The sequence below is a fragment of the Camelus dromedarius genome, chromosome 14 (assembly GCF_036321535.1).
Source record: "Camelus dromedarius isolate mCamDro1 chromosome 14, mCamDro1.pat, whole genome shotgun sequence".
NCBI lineage: Eukaryota > Metazoa > Chordata > Mammalia > Artiodactyla > Camelidae > Camelus > Camelus dromedarius.
In genome coordinates, this window is record NC_087449.1 from 37,462,702 (window position 1) to 37,488,229 (window position 25,528).

General features: G+C 40.7%; 1 protein-coding gene across 1 annotated transcript; it reads left to right on the forward strand.

Moving 5' to 3' along the window:
- The first annotated feature begins 414 nt into the window (after positions 1-414).
- Positions 415-24,733, forward strand: ATPAF1 (ATP synthase mitochondrial F1 complex assembly factor 1). Its single transcript, XM_031465062.2, has 9 exons — positions 415-758; positions 4,191-4,299; positions 7,081-7,131; positions 7,758-7,820; positions 10,640-10,690; positions 11,844-11,891; positions 15,442-15,537; positions 17,336-17,443; positions 21,949-24,733. The coding sequence occupies exons 1-9, from the start codon at positions 430-432 to the stop codon at positions 22,141-22,143; spliced, it is 1,050 nt and encodes a 349-aa protein (XP_031320922.2). The 5' UTR covers positions 415-429; the 3' UTR covers positions 22,144-24,733.
- The last annotated feature ends 795 nt before the right edge of the window (positions 24,734-25,528 follow it).

A 25,528-nucleotide genomic window follows, 5' to 3' on the forward strand; every position in this document is an offset into this window, starting at 1 on the left:
ACATGAGGATAAAAACCGGCCTCACATGGAATGAAGCAGATGCTGTCCTGTACGTAAAAAAGGGTCAGGAAAGAGAAGCTGCTGCTGTAGAGTACAGCTGATGAAGCCTGCTGAAGGACTATTACTTGAGCGAGTGCTTAGAGAATTTAAAAGGAAGCAAACTCGGTGAGGACCAGCAGGACCAGGCAACTTTCAGGAGGAGACCAGGCGCACAGAGGTCGCTGGTCCAGGGCTGGGGAGCGTGAATGCGGGCAGGCTCCGGGAGCAGGCGGGCGGGGGCGCTAGAGCCGCAGAGCACGCGGGGCGGGAGCCGGGGGCGGGGCGGGAGCGGCGAGCCCCTGCTCGGCACCTCGCCCTTCCCCGGAGCCCGGAACCTTGGGCGCACGGAACCTCGCTGCTACAGCGCGGGCGCGGCGGACCCGGAGGGCGATGGAGCGTGCGCGCGAGCCACCGGCCGAGGCCGACTCGCCCGGGGAGGGGGAGGGGGAGGCGGGGGCGGCCATGGCTGCGGTGGTGGCTGCAGCGGGTGGCGCGGGCCCGGCCGTCCTACAGGTGGCCGGCCTCTACCGGGGCCTGTGCGCGGTGCGCAGCCGCGCCCTGGGCCTGGGGCTCGTGTCACCTGCGCAGCTGCGCGTGTTCCCGGTGCGCCGCGGCTCTGGCCGGCCCACGGGGGGCGCCGACGACATTGGGGTTGGGGCCGAGCTCGAGGCCAACCCCTTCTACGACCGCTACCGCGACAAGATTCAGCAGCTGCGCAGGTGCGGGCCCAGCCGGTGGCGGCGGGCGGGGAGGAGGGGCGGTGCGCGGCCCGCGCTTCTGGTGTATCTGCATCTGGCGCTTTCACTCCTTCCAGCAGCCCTCTCAGAGGACCACTGTTTCTGTCCCCATTCTACAGATGGGTATCTAGGCTCAGAGAGGCATGGTCACCTGCCTAAGATCACACAGCTAGTGTGAGAGCCAGGAGTCTCTGCGAAGCTTCAGTTTTTCTTTCTGCTTTAGTTTTCAAAACGCTGAGGTCGACTCTTACGGCAGCCCTTAAGAGGCAGGCAGCTCAGAGAGACCTGTTCTCATTATGGAAATAGGAAAATGAAGCCTTCCAGAGAAAGGACTTGACTTGCTTAAGGTCACATATTGAGTCAGCTGAGGCCTGTCCTGGAACTCGGGTTCCCAGGCTCCTAGGAAAGGAGATTGGGGTGGGAGCAGGGTATCAAAGGTTAATAGTGTCACGGTTGGCTCGCAATTGAACCCTATTATTAAGATGAGGAAACTGAGGATCAGAGAGCATAAGAGACCTGCCAAAGATCACATCGCTGGTTGGGATTTGTCTGACTTGGAATCCAGGATTCCTGACACTACCCTTCACCTTCCAGAGGGAGGGACTTGGAGATTAGAGGGGGTTGAGGTGGGTATTGGGGGCCTTATTTGATCTGAAGAGTTTAAGTGGGAAGAGCTGAAGGAGTTAAAACGGGAAAATTAAAGGGAGAGAATCAGGCAGGGTGGGCAGGCAGTTGTCTTATGAAAGGAAACCTAAGACTGAGGGCTGTAACTTCTTGGGGTTCTATCCCATCTCTACTGCCACAGCCTTAATTTACTCCATCATCTTCACCTAGACTATTGCAATCATTCTCTAACTAGTCTTCCTCACTTCCAGTCTTGGACCTCTCCATCCCCAATCCATCTCACTACTAGTATAGTGATCTTTCTTCGAAAGAATGATAAGCTAAATGAATATTTTTGCTCTCCTTATGACAGCATTCAGTTATACTCAAGTATTTGTCATCTTAAAAACCTTTTCTTGACCTACCTTCTCCAGCCTTTTCTCATTGACCCCTTTCATAGACAAGCATCTCAGAAGAGTGGTCCACTCATACTCTGAATACTTCCCAGCTCCTGTTCATTCTTACTCACGAGCAAATGAAAGACTGGTTTCATTTTCCTCCCCAACTAGATCATTTCTGTCAACGTTTACACATACTCCTTCTCCTGAAAAGTGGCTTTCCAAGGCACCCCAGACCTCTGGGTGATGTCCACATCCTTAGTGTTCCATACAAGGCCCTCATGCTCTAGTCCCTGCCAGTCTCCCTTGCTTTATCTAATATCAAAACTTTCTTTGAGTTCTGTGGTCTAGCATGAAGGAATAAAGGACTGATATTGGAGGATGATGTTCCGGGTAAGAGGAGCAACAGCATAAACAGAGGTACAGAGGCATGAAATCATCTCAGCCATTTGGGAATATTTGAGCAGATTTTCACCATAATACCTGTAGCACTCTAATGTACTTGTTTGCATGTCTTTCTGTCCCACCAGATGATAAGCTCCTTGAAGTAGGGACATTTTTCTGATTTATTTCTGTATCCCCTGAGCCCAGCAAGTTAACCAACAGCTAAGAGATAACAAGTAAATTTTGTTGAATGAGTGAAAAGGACAGAGGAAGGGATAAGTCCTAGAGGAAGCTGAATGAGATGGGAGGGAAAACTGTGTGGCTACAAAAAAGAAAACAGGAGGCAGAAGAAAAGGGAGAGATGAAATGAAAGCAGGACCAAAAAAAAAGGGTCAGTAGAACCTAGGCCAAGTTAAGGGAAGAGGCAAGACAGAGCCTGGCCATGGGGCCCAGGACCAAACAGGACAGGATATCATGAGATGTTTTAAAAGGAATTACAGTCCTGTCTGGTGAGTGATGGGGCACACTCACTGAAACCTGGGCTCTTGGAGCACTAGCCACAAGCTCAGTGTGAGCCAACAGCAGGACAAGGCTGTGTGCCCTGCTGCCCCATTACAGTCCAGTATCTGAGTTTTTGCCTCACACACTGCACTGGTGAGTTGGGAGGATTTGATCTAGCTTTAGGCCCACTGTATCCAGACTGTGCACAAACAAGGTAGTCCACAGTAAGGAAAGATTTACAAATCACATATGTGAAGAAGGACCAAAAAAACTGAGGAAATTTAACCTAGAGAAGAGAAACTCAGGAGGTGACGTAAGTGCAGTTTTCAGATACTCTAATAAAAAGAATTAGACATTTTCTCTTGTTCCTTGAGGGGTGAAAGATACAGATAGAGAGACTTAGACTTGAAACATTTTAATAATAAAAGATGTCCAAGGTGGGAGTACACGGGATTCTGCTGCCTAGGCCACCCTTGCTGTCTGCGTCTGCTCATGTGGCAGGCCCAGGAGCCGTCGTTGCTGCTGGCAGCACTAACCTTGGTCCTGGACTTGGTCCTGGTACTTAGAGCCCTGGCCAAGGAGGCGCTACACCCTGCCAAGTGGGATGCAATTCTTCATCAAGGAGCTGCCCCACAATGGAGGGGAGGAAGATCTGCCCAAGTACGTGGCAGTGAAGTAAGTAGTGTTTGATGTCACCTCTAGAAAGGAGTTGTATGGCAAAGGAGTGCCCTACCCTGCCTTGACCAGGAAGGACTCCATGAGAGGGTTGACCAAGATGGTCTTGGATCCTGCAGAGCTCACCCATGACACTATAGGTCTCATGGCCCAGGAGCTGGAGTCCCTGGATGATGTCTTCACCAAAGTGTAGCAGCCAAATACTGTCAGCTACACAGCCTGGAGCAATCTTAACAGGTGGCAGCCCCAACCTGGACTTCAGGCCTGAAGACCCACCCCCATTTTGACATAAAGGGTAAATTCTGGTGTTGCATCTGCAGGAGCAAGTTCTTTGGAAGGAGGGCCAGGAAGAACTCAGGTGCTAAATCTTCTGCAAAATAGGCTGCCTGAAGCCTCTGAATCGCCCCGATCTGAATGAACAGATTTACCCTGGTCAGGGAGGGAGGGGAGATGTCTTCGAACTAGATGTGTTCCAGTACAAGCTTGACACCCAGGATTCCTGCCTAAGGAGGTGACCCAGCAAGATGACTAGAGTGCCCTTCCCATTTTAAGGATTCAATTTCCAAGTACCCAGAATCGAAGTACCTGAGGAACCAAGCCCTGTGTCATCCTAGGGAATATCCTGCAGGAGAAGAATGTTACACAGGCCCCTTGAAGATTAACAATATTTGAATAAGTGGATTTCTTGTTCTGCTTTCTTGGTTTGTATGCCTGTCCTCAGGCCTAAATGAAGACAAATCCTTCAGCCTCTGAATGCCTGTGTCCTCTCTCTGTGGAAGTAAAACATGGTACTTTGTTATTTCAACATCCAAAATGGCCCTGGTGGCTTAACCTTTGGTTTACGTTTGCTCAGGTCTGATCCAGCTGCTTTTGAGTCCCGACTAGAAAAGCGCAGTGAGTTTCGGAAGCAGCCTGTGGGGCACTCCAAGCAAGGTGATTTTATCAAATGTGTGGAACAGAAGGTAAGACCCCCTTTTTGTGCTGTTGGCTCACCAGTGATGTGCATCTCCACCCCTGACCCTTATCCAGGGAGTAGGCTCATTGAGGGGTCAGCTGGATAAACTGAACATGGACTGTCTCTACTCAGCTCAGTCTCTACCCATAAATGGTATTCTGCTCTTCCTGGCAAGGTACTGTGGTCATGGTGGGGATATAAGGGGATGAAAAGGGTAGTCTCTGCTCCCAGGGGTACAGTCGAGTGGTCAAGGCAAGGCACACATGACAGTGGGCGGTAGAAGCCAGGGAGCAAAAAGTGCTTAATACATATTAGCACTTACTCTCCTTAAGCAAGAATCAGCTGGGGAAAGGCACGTTGCAAACTGTACAGTCAGCCCTCCCTATCTGCAGAATCCGCATCCACAGATTCTGCATCTGGATTCAGCCAACCTCGGATAGAAAATTTTCAGGGAATAAAAACTCTAGAAATTTCCAAAAAGCAAAATTTGAGTTTGCCACTGGCAGGCACCTATTTACATAGCATTTATTGTACTTACAACTATTTACATAGCATTTACATCATATTAGGTATCATAAATAATCTAGAAATGATTTAAAGTGTCTGGAAAGATGTACATAGGTTATATGCAAACACCACACCATTTTATATAAGGGACTTAAGCATCCAGATTCTGGTATAGTCAGGGGTCCTAGAACCAATCCCTCACTGATACCAAGGGACAACTGTATAGGAAAATTAATCTAATGCAGTGCCTCTCAAACTGTTTGACCATGACCCACATTAAGAAATATCTTTTATATTATAATTCATTACACACATTCGTATATGATTATAACTGAAACAAAATTTTTACAGAACAATGCTTACTTTTACTACATGCAGTGCAGTCTTATTATTTTCATTTTTTAAAAGACTTTGGTCACAATCCACTAAATTGATTTCACAACCTGTGAGTTCACCTATATGTGAAATCACGATAATTACATAAGCAGCAAATGCTAACTGGTACAGGGATGTTGTGTTGGTAATTATAAAAACTCCCAAACTGTAAGCGGTGTTGTTGTCCTGGACCCTCATGAGATTACACAATGTACAGCCTCCTCTCAAGTTATATAGTAGTTGTATTTCTGAAAAATTTAGTATTTATTAAAACTGTTTTTAAAAGGAGGAAGAAAGAAAGCAAGGCAAAACAGAGTTGGATTCTAGGCCCAATTATAATGAGCTTTTTCCCCTACAAGGATGTCTAGCTAGACATTAAAAAGTTGTACAGGATGAGGGAAAATTCTTCACTGTGTAGAATTCATCTACAAAATTTCAGCTCATTTGGTACCACTGGCCCTCCCATAACTTCTAGTGTAACCATCCAGTCAATTGTTGTGATAACAAAAAACAAACAAGTCCCCACAGATTTCCACAGCATCTGTACTAGAGCAGTAAAGTATCCATTTAAATATTTTATTAATTACTCTTGAGACTTTTGGCACATAGTTTCAACTATAATTTTAAATATTTTTCAGTTGTTCTAAAAGCCCACTTTTTTTTTTACATTTCAACATCTCTGAAGTTGTTTTCAAATTGATGTGATATCAAAGTATTGTGTTATCATTTAATTGGCATCACCTTCCAATACATAAAATAATGGTGCTTCTTAAGATCGTGATATCTTAGGTAAAATGCAATAAAGCTTATACTTGAAGCTTAAATTTTTTTATTTCTGTAAGTAAAAACGGAAATGAAGAATGGATAGGAGAGACATTGTGGAAAAAGAATACACTGGGCTTAGTGACTGACATGTTGAAGGCAGTGCAAATGGAGGGCTTTGCTTGTTTTGTTCTTTTTTCACATATCACCTGAAGGTGAATGTATAAAAATGAAGTCAGTTCTTTTGAGGGGCCGTTTTCTTATGAAACGAAGACTGCATTAGGATTTTGCCAATGTATAGGAATGTAACCAAAAAGACCAGGGTATATCCAGTAGGTTTTTCTATACCAGGCTTTTGTCTAATTTGTGGGTACTGGTTCTATGGACATCATTTATGAAAGGTTTGGATTCATTAAAGCATAGAGTAATGAAAAACAGAGCTTTATGCAGAAAGTGTTTTTCAGCTTCAGAATCCCAGCTATAGATTGTTGTCTCTGCAAGGCATAGTTGTGAGCTGAGAAACTGAAAATGGAAGACTCAGAACAGCCCATCCCTACTGTCAGAAATAACTTAAAATAAGACTTCCTGGCCATGGCCTTTATCTGAGAGTGGGCTAGGAGAGAAAATATTCACTTTTAGTTGTTCTTGGCCTGTTCTGAGAGGGAGTCTAATTTGAGGGAGGGAATATCAAGACTGAGTACTAGAAAAGACCCAATAGTCTGTTGAGGATGCCTGCCTTCAGAAGTGCTGCCACAGATAAGAAGCAGCTTGGGAAATACATCCTTCCATTTCTTACCTCCTCTGTGGCTCACTGGGGAGCAAAGCACAGAAATCTAAGCAGGCTCATTCTGGGAAGGAACCCATCCACAGTGACAGGGATGGAAAGGACTCTCGGTACTAGTAGATGGTGGTTACTCATAAGGAACTCCTTTCTCATCTCTGTATTTCAGAACCAGTCAAAGAAAAGTTGTCTCACAAACAATAACTTGTAAAACAGTGTGTACATTTGCTGTATTGAGTGGAGAGAATTGAGTTTTTAGGTGCAGCATCACTAAATGAGATATTGAGCATTTCACCTAGCTGGGTGGTCTTTTGCTTAAGAATTCAAGTAGAGATTAATATCCTGTGCCATCATGTATTTCAGACAGACACATTGGGGAAACAGCCTATGAGCAGAGGATTCACTAAGGACAAGGTAGGTTTCTAATTAAATATCCAAGTCTGAAGTCATATGGAACAAGAGGCTGCAAATTTGAACATATTTACTGTGACTCAGTGATTTTGTGACTGTGGAAATGGGAAATAGTTCTATGAATTTTTGTTATGACTTTGTTTTGTTTTTGTTATGACTTTGATATGACTCCTAGCATGTGTGAGTCCTGGGGGTGCTAGAGAAGATGTGCAGGAAAGGTAGTGATACCCTTCCTTTCTGTAGGACATAATTTTAAAAAATCAAATAAAAACATGTTTACTCTGTCATTTAATTTGCAAATGAGCCACTCACTCCTGGTAGAATAGCAGTTAAAGGTAACAACCAGACTGTCTCCTCTTACCAGCTACAAAGTGTTGCAGTGCTCATTTCTGAGCCTGAAGCATTTGGAATGTACCTGTAGGTACTCCCTGGAAAAAGAACTGTGAAAACCTGCCTGGGCTTGAGGGCTGCCTTCTCTGCGCATGCGGGTTTTCTTGTACTCATTCTCCATTTATTGAAGATCTGCTTTACTGTCCTGCAGGTTGCCTCCAGCAACACTTACAGATAGAGTTAAGCTGTTTTATTTTTTTTAATTACGGTTGTTAATTGCCTTTTATTTTCTCTTTCAGACTCTCAGTTCAATCTTTAACATTGAGATGGTAAAAGACAAAACTGCAGAAGAAATAAAACAGGTAGTGAATGAAAATGAGTTGGTATACTTTATGAAAATAATGTATGCTCCGTGAACCAAATCTGAGAGTAGAAAGAAGCATACATTTCCTGACATCTCTTTCTAGCCAAAATGAAAGGCAGTCATTGAAAGCAAAAGTGGTGTATTACATGAAAGATAGTGCATAAGAAAACTTGTTCTTCGGGGACTCACTCCTGTATATCTGATCAACTTAATTTCCCCTTTCTTTGTCATTCCTCTTGTCCACATCTTTATTTAAAATTATCACTACTCTATACCTGGATGACTGTACTACCTTTCTAAATAGGTTTCCTTGCTCTCATTTCCCCCCTCCCAATCTCCCTATCATATTCTACCCAGTTGAATCTTCCTAAAGTTCTGCTTCGCATAGTGTGTTTGTTAGGAACACAGAGTCTAGTACCAAACTGCCAGTTTTAAGTCCTAGCTCTGTCTCCTTAGCTGAATGACTTTGATAAGTTAGTTGACCTCTCTGGGCCTCAGTTTCCCTATCTGTAAAGTGGATATAACAGTAGTACTTACCTCATGGAGTTATTTGGGGGAATTGAACAAGTTCATATTTGTTAAGTACTTGTAACAGTGCCTGGCACAGAGTAAGTGCTATATTTATGTTTTTAAATAAATGAATAAAAATAAATACTTCGTTAGTAGCATGCTGTTAAATGTTTTGTGACTTCCATATTCCTTTGCCTGACATTCAGAGTCTTCCATTATTATAGGACATTCTGTAGGAAGCTTCCTGGACACCTTCCTTCCAAGCACTTATGATCTTGTTTGGTTATTCTGTATATCTTGATTTACATTGCCATTTACATTTTCACATCTGATCCTTTTCTCTCTAATTAGACTATAATAAGCTATTTATTGATATTCCTTATAGTTCCATGAATTGTATTTTTGTTATATTGAGAGAATCAAAATAACAATAAAGATAGTGTACTGTGTGTCAGGTACTGTGCTTAATGCTTTATGTGCATTATTTCATTATATTCTCATAACCCCCTTGTAAAGTTGGTGCTATTATTCCCAATTTACACTGAGGAAACTGTAACCTAGAGGTTAAGTAACTCAGTGGTCGAGCTAGGACTCAAAACCATGTTTGTTTGACTCTGCATCACATTCCCTTACATGAAGTTGTGCCAATTGCTGTGGGTTTCCTTTGGGTACTGTGTCATTCATTTCACATTTATTGAATTTATTTATTACATTTGTTGAACACCTATTAAATGTCAGCCTCTGTGCCAGACATAGAAATAAATGAGAGAATCTCTTACTCTCAGGGAGTTTTAGCCTAGTGGAAAGACAGACACAAATCAAAAAGAGAATAGCGCAGAGGTCTAACTTCTGTTAATAGAGGCTTAATGCAAAGTCTCAAGGAGACCTCAAACTACATTTGGGAAGAAATGCCAATAGACAGTGGACACCAAGTATGTGCTTTAGGGGAAAGAGAAGTTAGGCCTAGGAGACTTGATCATCATATGACAAATGTCATTTAGACCTATATTTTTATACACAAATTTGTGTTCATTAAATAGTTTTGAAACAAATATATGTATGTTTATGTGTGACTGAAGCATTATGCTGTACACCAGAAATTAACACAGCATTGTAAACTGACTATACTTCAATAAAAAATATATATATATAAAATAGTTTTGTGTAACCAAGGTCAGCTATGTTAGAAAAAAAATCTATCAGTCTCATAAATTTCAGTATTGATATACTAATATAAATTGAATAAAAACAAGCAGGGTGTGCTCTCCTTAAAATGAGGAGAGTATTTGACATGTTAAAAAAAAAAGGGCAGAGCAACCTTAGGCTGCATTGATAAAGTGATTTGCCCAGGTCCTAGGAAGTAATAGTCATTTTGTGCTTTGTGTTGGTGAGATCCCACTTTGATTAGTATCTTCCCATTTTAACGGGAATGTTGACAGTAGAGCAGCTCTAAAGGAGGGTGACCCATTCTTCAACACCAGCTCACTCAGGTGTCACCTTGGCAATGATGCCTTCCCCACCTTCTGTGCCTCTGCTAATGCTGTCATTCTCTGCTTAGAGTGTGTCTCTTCTCTTCTGTCCTACCTGTTTATCTTCCCAGACTCCCCGTTCACCTGGCTAACTCCTCATCATTCTTTAGGATACAGCTTAAAGCTTCCCTTCCTATGGTGCTTGTTCCCTAACATGAGTTTAGTGCCTCTTTGTTGCCCTCAGAGCACCTTGGCTCTGGTTTGCATTGTAATTCTGTTGTGCTAAGCACAAACATTATTGTAACTAGTTTCCACAATAATCCTATGAGGTTGATATTATTGTTATTTTATTGATGATTATATTGATGTTACTGCACTCTAATTTGCCGAAAGTAGCATAGCCAGCAAAAGATAGGAGCTGGGATTTGCATCCAGATCTGCCTGACTTCAGACCCTGGGTTCTGAGTGACTGATGTCCTGACTGAGAAAGCCCACAGCTGGCTGGGCAGTATGGGTTTTGGGAGAGAAGAGAGAAAATATGAAAAAAAGAGCTTGTCTGTTATACACAAGGCACATCTTAGGAGAAATGATTAACAATTTCCTAAAATCCATTTCTCTGACAGGAATTTGTTATTAAGAGTTACAGTTTAATCATCTAGAAGAGTAGATGATATTAAATCTCTTTTGTAATCATGTACTAGTAATAAAAACATTATGTTGGGTTTTTCTCCTTTTTGTCAAATGGTATATTACTCTGAGCAATGAAAGCTGTCACCACTTCTTGGTGCAGGTTGAAAAGATTACCCACATGTCACGACACCCTCTCTTTTTTGTACAGATCTGGCAGCAGTATTTTGCAGCAAAAGATACAGTCTACGCAGTTATTCCTGTAAGTAGTTTGGAGGGGAAAATCAAAGTGTTATAGCATGAAGGTCAGGGCTCTAACCTTAGCAGGCAGTTGCCTTTACTTTCCCTATGTTTATTGCCTCTCGAGAACTTACATTTATAGCTCTGAGGTTTTTTATTATGCCCTGAGCACCAAAGATTGGAAGCTCCATATGGTATATTTATGGTTCTTGTTTTTCCTCTTTCTGGTTTAGAAATGTCTCTTTGAGTCAAGTCTCTGACAAGGGAGCATGGTACAGGTTTATGTTGCTGAGCAATCCCAAATGTCTTTTATTTCTTTTTGGTGTTTTCCAGCCAGGCTGTTGGAATTGAGGACAGGGCCTCTGGCCTAGCTTTCTTCCCTTTTTGTCTATAAGTGACCTATACCTGAGCTGACTTGGAGCCTTCTCCTAGTCTTTTTCTGGCATTTCCCCTTAGCAAGAGGCATTGTCTTGTTTTTTTCTCTTCTCAAAAGTGCTGTCTTGGAGATAGTCACAGGCCACTGCTTGACCATTAAGATTTGTGACTGGGAAGGAATGCTGCTGACTTCTTCTGGTTTAATGTCCTGCTGACTTCTACCAGAAGAACACATTTGGTGTAATGGGTTATCAGCTGGTTATTTTAATTGTTCTTCTCTGAAGAGGAAATAGCTTAGGTTAAGTTCATATCAAGTACACAAATATATACTGAACTTACATGTGTAAGTTTAAGGAGGAAAACTTATAGATGGAAAAATAAAGCCAGGCCTTTTGGTTGTTGTGAGAGCATTGCTATCTTTTCTTTCCCCCTCCCTCTTATAAATATATACCTTTGCCTTTCATGAGTTCAACAGCCAAACGTATCATGATATTTTAGATCTCTAATGCTGACTCATTGTTTGAACAGGCCTTCTTAGCTCTCCCTTGGACAGACTTAATGACCTGATGTCTCTGACACTTGGCAGAGTCCCCTAAAATGTTTGGAACATTTGGAGTATCCATTCTTCACACGTAATTCTGATATTGAATAGGAAATCCTCTCTGTCATAAGAGAGATTTATAAATGATGGAACTTGAGATTGTTTTAGTTGTATTTTAGTTCAGTCTTTGTGAATTTAAATGTGATTGTGGCCTCTTATGTTTTCTTGTTTTTGAATTTTTTTCTTTTCTAACCTACAGAAAGAGAAGTTTGACTTGATCTGGAACCGGGCTCAGTCTTGTCCAACAGTAAGTTTCTGGTGACCATATGAGGATTGCTTATTAGTAGTGCCAAACAAGGATGTTTTGCAACCACCTTTTCATACTCCATAGTATCTTACCATGTTATAATGCTCTGTTATTTAACAAAGATGCTCACATGTTGATTGTACTAATAAATGAGATTTTCAGCCTTATGAAATTATGTGGGTTTGGCCCATTAAGTCTCTGGCTTTTTTGTTCTCTGAAACATCTCAGCCCTTTCTGATGTTGATCCTAATCTATCAGTATAAGTGAATATTAGAGAGAATACCTGAGACCTTAATCTTTTCAACCTCCTTTAAGTTTCTGTTTAATTGGCAGTTTCTTTTCAGTTTGGGCCCTGCTTTCTGGATTATATATGCCTAAAAGGAGTTACGAAGTTTTTGCTGAAGTAATGGGCTGCCAGAGACCTAAGAGAAAGGGAATAGGTGAGGTGGATCAGCTAACTTGGTGTCTGTAATAATTTCTGGGATTCTCAGAAGTTTTTTTGAAACATTGCTGAGAGAATATTAAAAACATCTAAGTAAATGGAGAGATATACCATGTTCATGGATTAGATGACTCAATATTACTGTCATTTCTCTCTGAATTGATCTCTAGATAAAATGTAATCCCAATCAGGCTTTTGTTTGTTTTGTTTTGTTTTGAGAAATTGACAAACTGAAAAATTTATTTAGATAAAATTTATTTGGACCTAGAATAACAAAACACTTTTTAAAAAGAAAAACAAAGTTAGAGGACTTACATTATATGATGACTATGATTTCATAAAGCTACATTAATGAAGACAGTATGGTAATAGCATAAAGCTAGACAAATAGATCAATGGAACAGAATATAGAATTCAGAAATAAACCAACATATGCCTGGTCAATTGTTTTTCAACAAAGGTGCCAAAGTAATTAAATGGGGAAAGGATAATCTTTTCAACAAATGTTCAACAAATCATGGAAACAGTTTGGATATCCATATACAAAAAAAGAATCTCTACTCTTACCTCACACTGTATCCAAAAATTAACTCATGACAGATCAAAGATGTAAATGTAACTTCTAGAAAAAATGATCTTAGATTGAATCTTAGTGATCTTGGTTTGGCAAAGATTTCTTAAGTATGTCACCAAAAGCACAAACTATAAAAGAAAAAAAAATTAGATTTCATCAAAATTAAAATTTTCTATTTGTATGCCCGTGTTCATAGCAGCAGTAGTCACAGTAGCCAAAAGGTAGAAGCAACCCAAGTGTCTGCTGATAGGTAAGTAGATAAACAAAATGTGCTACTTACATGCAATAGAATATTATTCAGCCATATAAAGGAACGAAGTTCTGACATTCAGCATTCATGAACCTTAAAGACATTATGCTAAGTGAAATAAACCAGTCACAAAAGGACAAATACTGTATAATTCCACTTATATGAGGTATCTAGAGTAGTCAAATTCATAGACAAACTCATAGACAGAAAGTAGAACAGTGGTTGCCAGGGAATGCGGGGAAGGTGGGGTGGGGAGTTACTGTTTAATGATTGTGGAGTTTCAGTTTGGAAAGATGAAAAAAGTTCCAGAGATGAATGGTGTTAATGGTTTCACAACAGTATGAATGTACTTAATGCCACTGAACTGTGCATTAAAAAATGGTTAATTTACTGTAATGTTTTATATATTTTACCACAATAAAAAATTCTTAATTTCTACTTTTCAAAAGACATTGCTATGAAAATGGAAAGATAAGCCACACACTAGGAGAAAATATTTGCAAGACATATATTAACAAGTGACTTGTATCTAGAATATTCTAAAAACTGTTACAACTTATTACGAGGACAAGCAACTAAATTAAAAAATGAAGCAAAAGATTCAAACAGCTCATCAATGAAGTGGAATGGAAGATAAGCACCTGAAAAGATGTTCAACATCTTAGTCATAAATGGGAATACAAATTAAAACTACAGTAAGATACCACTTAAATGACTAAAGTTAAAAAGACTGACCATACCAAGTGTTAGTAAGGGTACAGAGCAACTGGAACTCTCATATACTGCTGGTAATAATGTAAAAGGTACAGCCACTTTAGAAAAGAGTCTAGCAGTTTCTTTAAAAGTTAATCTTAAAAAAAAGAAAAGGTTAATCTACTTCCCATACTGCCCAGCCATTCTACTCCTGGTTATTTTCCCAAGAGAACAGAAAGCATATATTCGTACAGTAACTGGTACACAAATGTTCATAGTAGCTTTTTTTGTAATAACCAAATACTGAAAAAATCCAAATCTGTCACAGGTGGATAAATAAATAAATTGTGTGTGTGTGTGTGTGTGTGTGTACATATATATATATAACGGAATAAGATTCAACAATAAGGAGGAATGAACTATTGATATATGCACCAACATAGAAAGATCACAAAACAATTATGCTGAGTGAAAGAAGCCAAACCAAAAAGTATAGATTCTGTGGTTCCCTTTATACAAAACTCTAGAAAATGCAGACTGATCGGTAGTGACAGAAACCAAATCAGTGGTTGCTTAGGAACAACTGGGGAGAGAAAGGTAAGAATTACAAAAGGATTTTTGGAGAAACTTTTGGAGATAATAGATCTGTTCATTATGCTGATTTTGGCAGTGGTTCACAGTATACATAATTAAAACCATTCTAATTATACACTTTAAATAAATGTAGCTTGTTGTTTTTCAAATATACTTCAATAAAGCTTTTTTACATTTTTCCCCATTAGGTTGACACCAAGGTTATCTCATCTAATAATAATAAAACAGAACCTGAGTGGTTGGCAGTAAGGAGACAATTCCATGACTAATGCATATTGGGCTGATTATACTTTGTTTTGTTCTGGCACCATTCTATTCTCCAGCACTGCTCCCCACCTCATCTTGAGCATGAAACTAATTATAAACTAAGAGCCTTGCTTCAGAATCAACCTCAGATGATAAAACATGAATTGATTATAATAATTGTAACAAAAATTAATGTAGCAGCATTAGAAAGTTTAGAAATTGAAAAAGACCCAAAAGTTTATCTATAGAAGAATCAATAAAATTGTGGTAAATTTCTAGAGTCGAATTCCATAGGACAGTGAAAACAATGAATTAAGAGTTATATTTATCAACATGAATAAATCTCAGAAATATGATGTGAAGTTAAAAAAGTGAGTTGCAAAAGTATACATACAGTTTGATAAGATTTAAGTTTTTAAACATGGAAACAGTACTGTTACTTGTTTATGGATATATACCTATACATTATAAAACTCTGAAAGGGAATGACAGACACCAAATGCAGGTTAGCTGTTACTCTGAAATGAATTAGAATGGGTTTACAGAGAGAGTTTCGACTGAATGTCTGATGCTTTATTTCTTAGGTGGTTTGGGAAGTGTATGAGTATTTGTTATCACATATGAATTTCATAATTTAAAAAAGTTTTAAAAACCAAACACTGAAGAAATGGTGTGAATGACACAGGTGATTGGACATAGAGCAAATGATTTTATTTGTTCATCTGTCTCCTTTTGTATTTGTTTCCCACAGTTTCTGTGTGCACTACCAAGAAGGGAAGGTTATGAGTTTTTTGTCGGACAGTGGACAGGTACTGAACTCCACTTCACTGCACTTATAAATATTCAGGTAGGTGGCTTGTGCCCATCCCCTAGATGAAAGAGGCCTACTCCTTTGTGGGACTATGAGCCCTTGCTGAGGCTTGAGGACACAGAATAAGTACTAACTCCCAGCAATATTTGCTGTAGCATTGATTGATTGTCATACTTTGTACATTGGGCTAGCTTTTTAGGCCCTACTCAATACCTAGAAATTAGAAAGACCCCAAAACATGTTCTCTAACTATTTCTGGCTCTCTCCTCACTCTTCTCTAGACATCTATAGCAAAGCATTTGAAGCTTTTAAAATAAAAATATTTTAAATAATGGGGGGTAGGATATAACTTAAGTGGTAGAATGCATGCTGGTCCTGGGTTCAATCCCCAGTACCTCCATTTAAAAAAAAAACCTAATAATAAATAAATAGACCTAATGACCTCCCCCCTCCAAAAAAAATAATTCATTTTAAATGAGGTCATCATTAAGATTGACATACTATATTTGGAGGCCAAATCTGACAAAAGCAGGAATGTATTATAACGGCTTTGAAGTTGGGGTAAAGGGAGCACAAAATAGAATGAGGATTTGCTCATGACTATCCCTTATGATTGCATCCAAAAATTATATGATTCGTTTAAGAAAAAAAAAAGAACAAGAATAAGGGGGTAGCTTTCACTTTACTACTATAATTCAATAACCATTTATTGGGCATATACTATAATAACCAACATTTGATGTACTTACTATGTGCCAAATGTTTTATATACATTATGTCATTTAATCCTCACACATATCTCGAGATAGTTACTAATATTATTTCTGTTTACACACAAGAAGTGGGGTTAGAGAAGTTAGTTCACACTGCTGATAAGTGGTAGAGCTGGGTTTCATTGATTCCAGGTTATTGACTCCGAAGTCTCTGAACTTAACCATTATGCTCTTGTGTTGGAAACTGTGTTAGGGCTTGGGGATCTATGAGACAAGGTCCCTGCCCTCGTGAAGCTCATATACAAGTATAGTAAAAAGATCCAGAAACATAATTATGATCAAAATGATGGTATATTTGAAGTATATTCGGCAGAACTGAGAGGCTGAACTACTAAGAGTACCCTAGCAATAGTTAGGTATTGATAATTAAAAGGACTTCTGCTGAAATTTTAAAGATGAAACCCAGAACTCTGTTGAATGTATAGTTGTTTCCTCGTACACTATGTGAGGGCTTTAGCTTTGAACCCAGTCTCTCTTCCTAGTCTGGACTGAGGTCTAGTAACCACTGCCCTGTCCATTCTTCATGAAATTATGATGTTCCCATTCTTCTTTCCCCACTACCTCCCACTCAGATTATATTTTAAAACTGAACATTACAAATCTGGCCCATGTGCAAACTCTCCAGCTGTTTGCTACAGCTTAAAAGAGCTCAGTCTTCAGAGCCAGCCAAGGGGAGTAGATTTCAACTGTGAAATGCACTAGTCCATAAAAGTGGCAATTACACAGGCATATTGCTTTCTTTAGAACTTGATTTGGTAGCTACTTGTGCCGTTTTGTTTTTAAATATATGGCCGTGATGAAGGATTCACTGCCTACTGTAAACATTTTCTGGGAAAAAAGCCAAACCTTTTTCAATTGAAGACACAAATAACACTGTGCAAACTGTCAGTTTCGCTGTGCCTTGGCAGACCTGACCACCCCCACATACAAGTCCTCCAACTCACTAGCCACCCAAGGGGCTGTTAAGAGGCAGAATTTCTTCCAGACTCTCTATTGCTCTGAAATTGCAGTTTTGTTGTGGTGGTACCTTATTGAGCCTTGATAAGTGTTCCTCCTTTCAGACCCGAGGGGAAGCTGCAGCCAGCCAGCTGGTTTTATATCATTACCCTGAACTTAAGGAAGAAAAGGGCATAGTGCTGATGACAGCAGAAATGGATTCCACATTTCTGGTAAGAATCAACTTTTACCTTTTTGGAATTACCTGATGGCCCTGAAAGTATTATTCTTCTGCCAAAACTCACGAGAGGTGTAATTCCAGAGACCTACATTATTTACCTGTTTCTTATTTAAGCTGATAATAATCTTGCCTTGCTCAAGCTCTTCCAAATTGAAATTAGTACAAGTTCTCATTTATTTATTCACAGTTTGAAAGTCCAAAACTCTGACAGCAAAGTTTTTTCGTAATTCCTTTGGTCACAAAACCTTATCTGATTTGAACTTATTTGATAGCTAAATCTTCACTTAAACTGATGTGAGGCTGTTTATAGTCCTTACTAATCCTCCTTGGTGTGAAATATTGATGTATTTTACTAGAGAAGTATTAATGTATTTGATTATGGGGAGTTATATAATAAGCTTGTATGGTATCTGCACTTACTACCTTTCTAAAATCCAACAAATGACTCCAAGACACATCTGACCCTAGGGGTTTCAGTGAAGAGACCATGGACAAGTAAATGGTTTCTTAGGGAAGAGTTCAAAGTCTAGAATAGTTCTTAATCTTTTATCTTCCACCACACTATTCACATGTACAGCATTCATCATACATAGTGATTTTCATTCTTCCTTTTCCCATTTCCTGGAATAGAGCTTTGACCATATGCCCCCTGGTAATGATGTCCATTGTGTTTGTTCTCTGCTTATGCAGGGCCAGGAGCAGTTTTATGATTACCATTCAGCCCGTTTGTCTAGTTTTCGCTCATTCAGTGTCATTTATCTGGCAGGGTTTAAGTTCAGGATGTCCTCAAGATAGTGGGCACTTTAGTGCCTCTCCCTCCTGAGGTTTTTTTATCACAACACCTACTTATTTTTCCTCTCTCTCTCTTACCAGCTACATACAAAGAAGGGAAAAGTGATGGTACTCAGCTAGTATCTCATACTAGCAGTAAGCCCCCAAACCTAGGACTTGATTGAGACTCTACTTCCCTGTCTATTATTCCTATAAATGTTCAGTCCCATTTCTCGCATTCTTCCTTTTACCCATCACATTCAACTGGAAGTCACCCAAAGTTCTCTCCAGAAGAACGGAGTTGCCATTAACTGAGACAGACAAGACTGCAGGAGGAATAGGTTTGGAAGGAAGATCAGGAGCTCAATTTTGTGCACATTAAATCTGAGATGCCTATTAAATATCCAAGGAAAGTTAGGTTTATGAGCCTGGAGTTCAGGGGAGAGGTCCCAGCTGAAGAGATAAATATGGGAATTGTCAGCATACAGATTGTTATTTAAAGCCATGAGACCGAATGAAATGACCAAGGGAGTTAATAAAGATAGAAAAGAGAAGAGGTCTAAGAACTGAGCCCTGGAGAGATGAGGAATCATTAGCAAAGAAGATTAAAAAGGAAGAGTCAGTGAGGTAGGAGGAAAACTAAGATGTTAGGATGCCCTGGAAGCTAAGATAAAATGTTTCAAGGAATAGGAGTGTTCAACTAACCAAATCTCGCTTGCTGATCGGGTAAATGATATGAGGACTGAGAATTTACTAGAGTTCACAACATGGAAGTCATTTGGGGACCTTTAGGGGAGTTTCAAAGGAGTGGTAGGATAAATGTATGATTGGTGCACATTTAAGAGAGGATGGGAAGAGAAATTAGAAAGAGTAAGCATAAACACATCTTTCAAGGGATGTTTCTGTGAAGGGAAAGAGAATCGGTATAAGAAGTGGGGTTAAGAATGTTTTGTTTTAAATGAGAGAAACAACATGATACTATATCTATGCCAGTGGAAAGATCCAGGAGCAGGAGTTTAGCAGGGTAAAGCAGGGAGGGGAATGTTCCAGACAATGGGAATAGAATGCGTAATTGCCAGGGGGCATAAAATGAATTGGGGTATTACAGTTTGCTGTCACTTGTATATTAAAAAAGAATGTTTGGTGTGTTGTATTTAGAGGATTGGCTTTATCCTGAAAGCACAAAAGGATCATTAGAGGGTTTTGAATGGGGATTGACCCATAAAGAATTGGATTTTGAGACCATTAATCTTAATTATTTGCTTCCTAAATATTTTTTCAGTGCGACCATTTAGAACAGTTTCAACAGTCTGGGCAAGAGGTAGTAAAGACCTAAACTAGAGCAGTGGTAGGAGGGATGGAGGAGAATGACCTCAGAAATACATATGGAATAAAATGGCCAAGACTTGGTAATTTGATTTTAGCTATGAAGATTGAAAAGAGGGAGGAATCAGGTTTGTTAATATACCTCCTTGCTGAGCAACATAGGGAATTATTAATGTTTTTCTTCTTGGGTCTTGAAAGGGAAAGAGATGATGTGTCATGTTGAGAGTTAAGAGAATAAAAGTCAGGAGGCGAATAAGTGGGCGGAAGTGGGGGGTGCAGGGGAGCTTTCCATAACCCTCCATGAGAGACACTGGCACATATCTCCATGTCTTAACTCTCCACCCACCATTCTAGTGCTCTTCAAACCAGTGGTCAGAGCCCTTTATCCAAATAAAATCTTGTTACATAAATCCCTAGGACATAACAGCTGAGAGAAAGGTGAGGGGACCTGCGGCACCTCCACAGAGCCCCTGGGACTCTGCAGTTTGTTCTAGAATGAACACAAGTGAAATTACCCTTACCTCCACCATCCTAAGCCACAAATAAAAGTTGACTGTCAGAGGCTGTATGGTTTAGGGCCTCAGAGAGTGGGGATACCTGCCTCAGATGACACCCTTGCGTTAGAAACAGTTTGTTCTTGAGGAATGTCTGAATATAAGGAAGGTAAAATTGATGAAGTAGAGTTATCAACCTTGATCGATCTTAATTATTTTGCCCCACCAGAAATAGTATAAGGGTGAAGTGGAGGAAGTACCAGCCTGGGAGTCCAGAGTTCGGGTCCTGTCTCCGCCACTTGTTAGTCACGTGACCTTGGGCCCATCCCTGACCCCTCTGCTCTAGTTTTCCTGGTCCAGCAAATGAGGACTGGGTGATCTCTGAGGCCCCTTCCAGCTCTAAAATTCTATTAATTCAAAATATCCAGCATTTTGGAAAATGGCTTTTGATTGATGATCCAGTCTCAGAGGTTAGTCCCTGCTTGTGAGAAATGACCTGAAAGGCCCATGGGAGAGAATGGAGGTGAAGCAGCCTGTGGTATTTATAAACCTGTATTCATCACTCTGTAGCTAGACATAGCACACTTTTTTGACAGTTTTAGTAGGAATTTTCCATTACTTTTTGGGGTTGGGTTTTGGCTGTGTGAACGTCGTAATTGTGAATAAAGTGCCTCTGATCAGCTAGACCTAGAGAAATGTACAGGAAACAAAAGTAAGAGTTTTTGAGGTAATTCTTTTGTAAGGTTTCAAGAGTGTAGCCTGTGTTCTGACCCCACTTCTGTTACGTAGAGTGGTCTGGTCTGCTACTAGGCTTTGGAGACGGTGGCCCCTGGGTCTTTGCTGGTGGATTAGTTAGAAATGACTGTATAGCAGATTACTACTCCAAAACTTAGTGGCTTAAAACAACAAGTATTTATTACTTCACAGTTTCTATGTGTCAGGAGTTCAGGAGCAGCACAGCTGGGTGCTTCTGCCTCAGAGTCTGTCATGAAGTTGCTGTCAAGATGTTAGCTAGGGCTCCCGTTGTTTGAAGATTGATTGGGCTTGACCGTCCACCTCTGGCCCCACTCGCATGGCTGTTGGCAGGAGGCCTCATTCCCTTGCCACACAGGCTTCTCTGTAGGCTGCTTGAATGTCCTCATGACATGGCAGCTGACTTTCCCCACAGCAAGTGAGTCAAGAGAGATAGCAGGACAGAAGCTGCAATGTCTTCTGTGATGAACCAGCAGAAGTCATTTTCATCATTCCACCATAGTCCGTTTGTTAGAAGCAAGTCACTAAGTGTAGCCAACACTTAAGAAAAGAGAGACAAGGCTCCATCCCAGGGAAGAAAGAGTGTCACAGAATTTGTGAACAAATTGTAAAACTACTCGGCTGGCTTTGGCACTAGTTTTCTTACTGAGGTGGTATCAGGAACAGGTGTTTTTGGGGAGTATGTCTGGTTAGTCAAAAACTTAGTCACAAACTGGTTCTTGGAGCTGGGTAACTATTGCTCTTTTTTTCCCCTTGAGATGTACTTAACAGTTACTAAGGAACAGGATGAAGAGGGAAATTTTTAACCTATGCATTAATTTGTTAGCAAACATTCACCAGATTTCACTATGTGCAGGGATGTAAAACAAGCACATACTTTGAGGAATTCATACAAGGGAAGATAGACAGAAAAGAAAAAGAGGGAAAAAAGGATAGATACAATACAGTATGATACATACTATGTTATAGGAAGCATAGGGCAACTTGGGTACGCAGAGAAGGGGCACCTCACCTAGACTTGGGATGTCAGGGAGTCAGAGAATCTCTGGAAGCAGTGACTCCTGGGTGAGGGCTCCCACCCGCCACAGGACTCAGACACAGAGCTTTGTGGCCCTGGGCCGGAAAGGACCTCACTGTTCTTTTTACCTTTCAGAATGTTGTTGAGGCACGGTGCATTGCCAACCAAGTCCAGCTCTTCTATGCCACTGATCGGAAAGAGACCTACGGGTTAGTGGAGACCTTTAACTTCAGACCAAATGAGTTCAAATATATGTCTGTCATCGCGGAATTGGAGCAAAGCGGACTTGGAGCAGAACTGAAATGTGCTCAAAACCAGGATAAGACTTAAGCTGCACAGTTGGCTTACAGAGTCTTCTCAGCCCTGGACAGTCCTGAGCCCACCCACCCCTTGAACTCTCAGGAGCTCAGCATCTATAGTGAGCAGTCTCTAGTGAGCTTCCCTGTGTGCTTATTGCAAGAAGTAACATGGAGTTGAGCCCTATTACTTGATATTCAGGAACGAAGGTACCCAAACATTCTGATAATTATCTCCCAGCATCCTTTTTAGGTGTTTGAGGTCATAAGCAGAGACCACCAAGGATCCGCAAGGTGGTTGACTTGATTTTACACAGTGTGATAGTACATTTGTATTCTGGCCATTTTGACTGCATAGCTCCCAAGTGATTGGTTCCTCATCTTTATAAACTGTGATGGGATAAGAAGCTTAAAGGCCTGCTGTAGTTAGATGTGGGCGTTACATACTCGTTCCATTTGGCTGGCCAAAGTTATAACCCAGATAGCCTGTTTAAACTCTGGAACAACCAGGTATTGCGATCAGGATTAAGGCTTCATCCAGATGCGCCCAGACTTGCCTTCAGTGTAGTTTGGAGCATTAGTAGATTTCGGGTATAGTTAAACACATGTGTACAGTGCCTGCATGTTTTTAAACCATAGTTTGTGGCACCTGCTTCTCTAACTCTGCCTGTTGCAAGCTGTATATCTAGAGGTGCTGAATCAGTGCAGTGTAAATAAATCAACACTTTTGTAAAGAGAGGATCAATCCAGATTTGCATTTTTTTTTAAACTCTAAACCATGCCAGTATTATAGAAAAAGTGGGTGCAAGCAAATGTTCCCATATTGGGTGTGGGGAAAATGTAGCAATAAAATAGTGTCTGGCTTACACTCTTTGTTATACTAAATAGTGAAGTCTAAGCTCTGTGCTGTCCATAGTGTCAGTGCTGTGGGCTGATGTCATCAAAATTCATCTGCAGTTTCTTGAAATGCCAAAAATAAGAACGAAGCTCTCCAGTGCTGGAAACTCAGATTTGGTTTGTCACGTCACTGCGACTCCAGGCTGAGTGATAGAAGAGGGCGGTGGTTACACACCAGCCTTCTGAACTTGAGGCCCAGAGCCCCCCAGTGTTGTTGTAGACCACCTTTACTGTAACGCCTTCCCTTTTCTCCATCTGCTTGCTCCCCTTTGCACTCCTGCCTATGACCTGGCGAATGACACTAAGTACGGTGAGTGGAATCTAACCAGGATTTGTGGTTTGTGTGTGTGTTTTCATTATTACAGGAAACCTTTTATAGATTGGGCTTGGCAGATTCTTTCAACGGCATTGAACTTCCCATTATTTTCTGAGCTGTGTCTGTTTTGTTGTACTTCTGAGTCTGTGTAGAGAGAGACAGATAGTGTTTGTTTAAACTGGAAAAGTTGCTGGTCTTCCACAATTTCTCTAAAGATTGAGCTGTTTCCTAAGGCAGACTCATGCCCCTGGTCCTGATGGCTCATTTTTTTAAGAAACTTGAGTCTGGGTGTTTTGAGGCCCAGGAATCTTTGACATCTGGTAGAGTTACTTTCGTGGATATGTTTGCTTTCCCCTCCAGATGGACCCAGTCTTTAGCCATAGTACATTTCATAACACCTACACCAGCAGATGAGAATATGATGGGTAAGGAAATCAGAACTGGCTCCTCATTTTATTGTTCCTCTCAGGTTTGCTCTAAATCCCCACCAGCCAGAGAAGGATGTGTCCATGAACAGTCACACTGGACGTGATCAGAGTACTATCTGGCTGTTCTTTATATTTACTTAGCAAGATCTGGCAAAGAAAAAAAGAAAATTTAACATCAGTCCCCTGGCGCAACAACGTGTCATAGAAAGTGGACAGGCTGTAGAGATCAGTGAATCTGGGTTCAGTGTTGGAATTCATTAGCTCTATAATGTTAAACAGATTATTTAAACTCTCTAATTCTGTTTCTTCATCTATAAAATGAGGAATGTATCTACCTCATAGGATTGTTGTGAGAATTAAATCAGCTTATATATAGACTATGTTAGAGCTTAGTAAATGTCAGCTCCCTTCCTCTTCTCTACTTCCCCTGCTGCTAACTTAAAGGCCAGCACAGATAAGCATTTCAGATGTGCAGATCATTTTTCCTTCCAGTTTAAGAGCAAACCTTATCTCACAGGTTCTCTAACTTTCAGTTGCAGTAGAATTACCAAGAGCACTTGAAAATGCAGACTCCCAGGTCTCAAACCACAGCCTACTGAATCATAATCTTTGCAGAAGATGCTGGGAACCTACATTTTAATATGTGCTCCAGATGATTCTGATGTAGGTAATTAGCCCGCCACACTTTAAGAACCAATGCCTTATCTATTCTTCACCAAACTTAGCTGCTAGCCAGGTCTCTTCCCTGTGGACATTAACCATAAAGCACCTTCCTGTGCTCTTTGCCTCCCATAGTGGTCCCCTCTACATACTCTACATTCTACTTATTTATTTCTGTATCTTTTGTCCCCACTAAACTGTGAGCTCCTTGAGGGCCAGGGTTTATCTCCATTCCCAGCACCAAGGAACACAGCTAGAATATAGAAGATACTCAGTTTTTTTTGTTGAATAAATAAATGACATGGATTTTAGCCAAAACATTATCTTGTTGTATGTGTGTCTATCTTTAAATAGTTTAAATTTAAGAGACTCTCTTAACACGCACATAGATTGAAAACTTACTGAGTAGGAATATTTGCAAACCAAGATAGCAAGTTAAACACAAATTATCTGTATCTCAGCCAATCTACACTTTCTGGTGGGCTGTCTGCTCAGTGCAATTCAACAGCCACTCACAGAGCACCTGCTCTACAGCTGCCAAGTTAGGTGCTGACATAGGAAGATGAGTAGGATGATCCCTGCACTCAAGCTCTGTTCCAGCCACCACCTGTGTCTCTGGCCACTGGTTCTGTGCCTCACATCTAGCGCCTGCTCATAGTTTGCCTTGCCTTTGCAGTTGGGAAGCAGGAGCCACATGCTGTGTTTTTTGCAGTCTCTGCAGTACTGACCTGTTGTTCAGTCTTGGAGGAGATGTACAAATGCCCACTCCCCCAGTCATCTGACTTAGAATTGATTGAGCATTCATAATATTTATCTAGGTCCTATTATATGCCAAGCACACTTACGGGGAACTGAGGAATACAGCAATGAAGAGGACAAATAAGGCCCCTGTTCTCATGGTACTTTTAGTCTGGTGGAGAAGACAAATAATAAATCAGTAAGATTCTTTCAAATAATGGTAGTTTTATGAAAGTTTTAAAATGTTATTGTGGGGGAGGGGATAGTTCAGTGGTAGAGCACATGCTTAGCATACATGAGGTCCCTGGTTCAATCCCCAGTACCTCCATTAAAATAAATAAATAAACCTAATTATCTCCTCCCCCCACCAAGAAAAAAGC

Excerpts from the sequence above, each read along its gene's own strand:
- ATPAF1 (XM_031465062.2), top strand. The coding sequence starts at position 430 with ATGGAGCGTGCGCGCGAGCCACCGGCCGAGGCCGACTCGCCCGGGGAG. Across the intron at positions 10,691-11,843 it reads CAGTCTACGCAGTTATTCCT|AAAGAGAAGTTTGACTTGAT; the intron begins GTAAGTAGTTTG and ends TCTAACCTACAG. Across the intron at positions 15,538-17,335 it reads CTGCACTTATAAATATTCAG|ACCCGAGGGGAAGCTGCAGC; the intron begins GTAGGTGGCTTG and ends TCCTCCTTTCAG.